The sequence below is a fragment of the Lemur catta genome, chromosome 1 (assembly GCF_020740605.2).
Source record: "Lemur catta isolate mLemCat1 chromosome 1, mLemCat1.pri, whole genome shotgun sequence".
In the NCBI taxonomy this organism is placed as follows: Eukaryota; Metazoa; Chordata; class Mammalia; order Primates; family Lemuridae; genus Lemur; species Lemur catta.
In genome coordinates this window covers 232354097-232361212 of record NC_059128.1, presented here as the reverse complement: position 1 = coordinate 232361212, position 7116 = coordinate 232354097, and the positions used below count along the sequence as shown (strand labels likewise).

Genomic DNA, 7116 nt, shown 5'->3' with positions numbered 1-7116 from the left:
TATATATAAATACCTATTTTTTCCTCTGTGACATGTAAGTACAGGTTGATTGAGAGAAATGTCATGGGAATAAAAACCATATGCTTTATAGATTGTTTCTTATTTGTCAAGATTAGAGACAATTTACATTTTACTTTGAAGAATACTTGGTTTCAATTATTAGATATGTTACAAAGCTCGATGAATTGCTTAATGGTATAAAATAAAAACTCAGTATAAAATAGTACAAGATTCTTTGTAAAGAGCCCTTTGATCTTGGGCAAGACACTTTTACCTCTTTGGGTCTCAATTTCTTCATCTGTAAAATGAAGGGCTCTGTCTGTATTAGATGATCAATACAGTTCCTTCTAACTCCACCATTCTATGGGTCTTGGCAGGAAACAGACAACCTCTGTAAGCATGCTCGTGACTCTGTTTTTGACTCTTTCACAAAAACAGCAAATCTTTAAAAAGTTAGACCTCTTTTCTGGAGGAGGTTAGCATGTTTTTATACACAACTATCTCCTATATTCTTATGGTACACCCTGGGGACTGAGGTTCAGAACAATGTCTCTGATTTCTGCAAGATCCTCAATCATAAAATAAAATAATGTTCATTATAAGGTTTTCATTGAGCCAGAAATGTGAAACACCACATTGTTAAAAGATGTTCAGCAACAAGACTAATTTTCTATCCTATTAATTTCTCCTCCCAATTACAACCTTTCCTATCCCAAGAAAAGAATTAGCATCTCTCTCGGTTACCCAGAAAATGCTATTAATCACAATCTCCTATTCCCTGATAGCATTACTTAATTGAGGATGTATTGAGCTACATTGTTACTAAAAGCAAAATATACACAGTGTCCTCACTTTCTCTCTTTTGCACTTGTGCATGTTATATTGCTCTCACTCTTGTTCTCAAACTCAGGACTCCATTTAAAAGGAGGAAATGAGAGGGGGCAGGGGAAAGATGACAAGGGAAAGGTCAGATCCAGTCTGTGGTTGATATTACCTAGCCTATTGTTTTCACCAAGTACAGAAACACAATATCTCTGTGAGAATGATGGTTGTAAAAACACAATGTGGGTAAGAATATGATTGTAACAGGCTACTAAAGGACCACAGTATGTGATTTTGCTCCACCCTTTCTATTTTTAAACTCTAAAATCAATTGCAACACTTCTCAGTATTTCAAGGTGTTCTTTCTTTTTCGATTGAATGTGAAGAGACATTTAAAATGCATTTCAATGCTTTGAAACCAGATATAATACAGAATTTAAAATATTTTTCAATTCTAGCTATGTTAACCCTAGAAATATTAGTGCTTTTTTCCCAATGTACTTCTGAAAAAATCAACATTAAATTATTACTGAGTCAACATTAAATTCTCATGGCTTTAGCTAAATCAGAATCAATTACCCACCTTCACTCTTTCTCCATCTTCTTCCCCTTTCTCCCTGTCTTTCTCTCCCCCATCTCTGGCTCTTTCTGTCTCTGTCTCTCTTCTTGTTTCAGTTATCCATTAAAAAGAAATATCCAAAGATTACTTACTATAATTATTCAACTGAATTTTATAATTCTATTTCTCAAAGTAAAATATTATTTTTATATTTATCTTACTTAAAATTATTTTTCTATACATCTATACAATAAAATATTATGAGACTATTTTAAAAGGAAGAAGTGGATCTTTGTTTTATAACATGTACATATGTCTACAATATATTATGAAGGAAAAAAGTTCAGGTTAGTATGCATGTAGTAAAAATCCATTTTGTTCATACATATGTTTATGTAGAAGTCCAGAAAAATATACAACATATAAGTCTTGGTAGTCTTTGGGTGGTTAGAATTCCAGCTGATTTTCTTTTCTTTGTTATCCTTTTAAAATGTTTTCATGGAATGAGCAGATATTGATGTTGTAACTAGAAAAATGTATTAAACTAAAATTATTCTTTTATGTATGGAATTGAGCATGGTAGAAATGGTGGTGATAAAACAGATGGCTGTGCTGAAAGTCTCATGAAATTCTTTCTTTTTCATTACATAGTAATTCATAAAACTCATAAAATTTGATTGAAAACCAAAAGAAGGAACTCTACTCTCATGAAAGTAAGGCTGCTAGCTGTACCATAATAAGTTATTATATCCTTCATTCCCACTTAAAATCCATTGATCCTTTGACAATTGCTCCCTGATTAGAGTGGCTCTTCCAGCAGGAATCCAAACTCTGTTATAGATTTTTCTTTCTCCTAATTCTGACACATGAAACTTCAGAGGAGATTTCAGTTCCATGCCCAGTTGGACAACAGGCCTTACCTCCTCTTTCTTGCTGATGTCCCTGCTCCCATCATGCTTTGTGATAACCACTGCCAATCAGCAGGCTTTCATCCTAAAGTACCTAAAGAAACATGATGCTCTTAACAGGTCTTCTGCTTCCCTTTTCTCCCATTCAACTTATATGTATTCACCCAAATCATCCTTTTAAAATGTTACTTTAAATATGTTACCCATATGCTGAAAAATCTGTAGCAACTCTCTCTGACACGAAGAAAAAATCCACAGTTCTTAGCCTAGAATTCAAAGTTCTGCATAATCTAAGCTCACCTCTTGGACAACTTTGTCTTCCCCAAGACTCTCAATATAGCCTCTACTCCACCAGAACAGCCTCCTCACTAAATCAGCCTTAAATTTCAAAACTCCCAGGTATTGGCTCCTCTTGTTTCCTCTGCCTGGAATGACTTACCTTGTGGTTTCCACCGGGCTGACTTCTGTTATATAAGGCCACATTCAGGTTCCACATTTCAGATGTGTCTGGCCCACTCAATCCCTAAGACATCTCTCCCGTTCAGTCAGGCTACTTGACTTTTTCAGTGCACATGGATGCTTTCCCCCACTGAAATGATAAGTGCCTTAAGATTAAGGGCCATGTGTTATCTTTTGTATTTTAAACTTACCTAGAACTATATATCGTCAGTAATCCCTTAGAGTTGACGCTCAATAAATATTTTTAATTAACTGAAACCTTAGGCATCATGTTTTCTAAGCATTTTGGACAACATGTGCAAAAGTATAACACTCTGCATTTTATATTTGTTATGTAAGTAGTCAAAAAATAAAATCCAAGACAAGTAATATTTGAGTTAACCACTATGAAAACCACAAAAGTAAGTTTTACCTTTTTGCTCACCTTCCTATTTCTGAAAACGTCCTTTTCTCATTGAGTATAAGTGTTTGTAGAGCATTTAAAAAGTTTGTCCAAAACATACAATCATGGCTTGCCTCTAGCAGAAATAATGTGTGCTCCTGCTTCTCTTTGTAAATAATTGAATTTGCCTCTGAAGTTCAAGATTTCTTTTTGTGTGTGAAAACCCTGCTTCTGTTTTCTCTATATATGCAGCAGACTATAATCTAAGGCAGAAGAAACGCTGTGCAACTGGGATTTGGTGAGTAGGGAGGATAATAGAGAGATTGACATGACTTTCATAGAAGAGTTATTTTTAAGTATAGAGAATACCTATCCCTGTGCTGAAAGGGCCTTTAGAAAATATTATCAGGATTGAAAAGTGGGTGGGGGGCAGTTCCCAGCACCCGATAGAGCCGTGCCGGTCTGTGGGGTGTTGCTGCCACCTGCTGCATGCAGACAGCCATAGAGAGGCTGTTGTCGGGGTCTTGCAGCTGCAGGACACCAGATGTGTAGTCATTCAATTAAGTCTGTGAGCATCTGAAATTTTTCTTCTCTCAGAGAATGGGTGAATCCCGAAGGAAAGTTTGTCAAATCTGATAACTTTAGACCACAGAAGTTTCTAGATATAAGAACCATGGACCAGGCCCTGAATAATACCCAGAGAGGGCAGATTTGCTGAGTGGGCCACTGAACAGGTGGCTCAGGTAGTCCAACCCCAATGAAAGGCAAGGGTCTATTAAAGTAACTCTATAGCTCTGGAAAATAAATGACAATTTTCCTTTTTCTGAGTTGAAGATTTTTTTTAAGAATTGCTTCACTTTAATGCAATAAGAGATAAGAGACCTCTAAATACTCCAAAAGGGCCGTTGTTCTTAGAGGATTTAATAAATTTAGATTTTTATTGGTTTCTACTTATGTAAATTCCTCTTAATATGAAAGATGGAGTGAAATAATGGAATCCCTTCTCCAGGCTTGTAATGTGTCCCAATTTAATAGCGATGCCAACTTGCAGATCAGGGTGTTCGCAGTACCTCTCCTGGCCTGTTTTTGCTGTTATGCGCCAGCACTTTGACTCACTAGGAATTCCAGGGACGAAGGGAAGAGGTGAAGGTGTGCAGAGAAGTTATGCCTTTTCCTGCCCTCTATCAAGGACTTTGAGCCCCCAGCCCTCTCTGAAAATCACTGTCAGCACCACCTGACCCAACATCTCCAGTGATCTGAAACTTGTGGCGAGGAGGGAGAGGGTGAGCATAAAGGGTTGAGGAGCCCTGAAGGAGAAAATAAGGAACTCCATCTACTGGCCTTTGCAGGAAACATGGTTTGCTGAGGAGTAATGAGTAAGTATGACAACTTTCATGGCAAGTATGTGCAGTGGGTGCAGTGTGCAGCCTGGACAACTTGGAGGACAATAGCCTTTGTTTCATCACATGCAAATTTCTCTTCTCCCATCTAAATTCTTTTTTTTTTTTTTTTTTAGTTTTTTGCTTTTTATTTTTCATGAATCTGTCATAGGTCATCTAAATTCTAATCTCCTGAATGGCAAGGGTGATTCCCCATGTTTTAGCACCCTCCATATTCCCCACACATCCTTGCACAGGACAGATCAGTGTATACATTATGACAACCTGGCCAAAATTATCTCCACCTGACCTCAATAGAATTACCACTCAGGAACATAATTCAGACTTTTCATTGGTCTTCAGTCTTGCTCAGTGGTGCCTATATTGTAATAATGAGATTAGGGTCACAAAATATTTTACCAATCATTCATATGGTCGTATGGAGACACATGTATGTATTCATCGTTGTTATTTGTTCCTTAAGCTCATACTGTAGTATTCTGCCTAATGCTTGTTTTCTTAGGGTGAAGACAGACTATTTTACCCCAAGCTGAAAAAGCAATACAATTTTCTCAGGGAATCATAGCAGGGAAGAGTCATCATGTCCTTCCATGAATAATTAGACATTTTTATCGAGAAATTACGTTCCTGAAACCCACCTGCAGTTCTCTGTAAATTTTAACGGGGCAGATTTAACAGGCCTGGTAGGTCATTGAAGTGGGAAATTCTCTGCCTTTGGAATGTAATTGTTACTGCCTTGCTCTACATAGTTTTTGGTAGGCACAGATAAACTTCTGCTGTCAACCGAAAAGGCCTCTAGCGAGCATGGTGAGAAACTTCCCAGTCTGACCGCTAGCCCTATCCCAGACAAGGGGTAGAAGAAGGAGCTCTCACTACTTCTACCCCTAGGAAATGGTATTTCCCTGCAAGAAGAGAGAGACAATAAAATTCAGTTTGGTAGCTGACTCTACTCCCTGTTACTTTTCAGGATTTTATTAAAATTAAATGTGTTAATTATTTGTTCTTTCACCCTAGAGCAATTCTGGAAAGAAAACATATCTTAAGATTTGAACAGAAAAGCTATTATGGAAGACACCAAGCTCACGTTCGTTAAATGACTTTGTGCTCTTGAAGAGAAATGGACAAAAAGCACATTGTGAGCTGCTCTGCATGATTTCCTGTGTTCGGATTTTAGAAGCAGCTTGACTGACACAGAAATCCTGAACGAGAGAATCTTTTGATACTGAAAAGTCTTTTAAAGAAGGTGATACACAAGGTTTCAAAGAACAATTTCAACATTGTTCTGTTGAAGGTTATACTTAGCCCTGAACCACAATACTTTCCTGTCTACGTTTCATTTCCTGGGGGCTTGCCAAGCGATAAACAGACCCAGGCGTTGTGGTAGATTTGGGGTTTTTTTAGCACGAAGAGGGTAGCTGGAGTTTGCTTTAAGATTTTAATCGACTTCTGTGATCATTATGGAAATGATGGTGTAAGGTCTTCAGGAGACAATGGAGAAAAAATGGACATACTGTGCTGTTTATTCCATCATCCAGATACATTTTGTCAGGGGTAAGACTTCCAGTTGTCCTTTCTTGTCAGATGGGCCGCTGTAGGGGCACAGGGAGCCTCTGTTCATCTAAAATGCCTTGCGACTGCTGCTGAAATAGATCACCAAAGGGCGAATCGTTACTAAGGTTTTAGGTTATGTATTTAAGTGGCAGCTATCGGAGAGATGTTAGAGTCTAGAAATGATTACTAACGAACACTAAAACCAAGAAGAGAATGGGTGGTTTGTGCCACTGCTCTGAGGCATTTTCACCCATTTCCTTCCTAACAAGATCTCTGGAGTAATTGGGAAATTGTGTTTCTTGGAAATGAAATGCTCTCCAAATGGTAGTCAGAACAACTCCGGAAAACCAAAAAGAATCACAAAGCATCAATGCTCAGAGATCCTTGCTCAACTTTTTTTTTTTTCTCTCTCCAGTATCCTTTTTCTTTTGGCTATAACAAGCATTTCTCCTCCAAACACTAAGGTCTTTGGGAGTTAAACACATGTTGAATTTTAATAAGGCATGTGTAGGTACAGACCTGGAAAGCAAAATGGAGTCCTTGTGACAGTGGGAACAAGATCCTAAAGGGTCTATTTAAAATAGAAAGAAGAAAGATTAGTCCTGCATTCCATATTATGACAGTATTACAGTGAGCCTGTGTGTCTTAAGAATTAACTGTGCTTTTCAGGTATAGTTACAAAAATTTTAAGGAGAATTTCTAAATCAAAGGCGACTTTGAATATAATGCTGTAGATAGTATCAGAGCCATATTATCAGACAAAGATAGCTCACAGGAAGTTACATTAAACTGTACTAACCTCTGCCTACCCAAACTTTTGCATCCATAAAAATATAATAATTCCCATTTGTCAAGTACTTTGGAGAGCCTTGTTTCTTCTCAGTTGCTTGTCATCTTTTTATCTTTTCCCTATGTGAGCTTCAGTGGTACTTGTCACAGCAATGTATCATTTCTGTAACAGTATTCCATTGTTAATTCTAAAGCTCAGACCAGCGCTATTGAAGGCATGTCAAAGGCTCAATGCTTCACATATTT

General features: G+C 37.5%; 1 protein-coding gene across 1 annotated transcript in view; it reads left to right on the top strand.

The window, feature by feature from the left end:
* Positions 1-5866: 5866 nt before the first annotated feature.
* Positions 5867-7116, top strand: part of CD96 (CD96 molecule) — an 84581-nt gene continuing 83331 nt past the window's right edge. The window contains 1 exon segment of the mRNA XM_045540333.1: positions 5867-6081. Coding sequence (XP_045396289.1) covers positions 6021-6081 — 61 coding nt within the window. The 5' untranslated portion in view covers positions 5867-6020.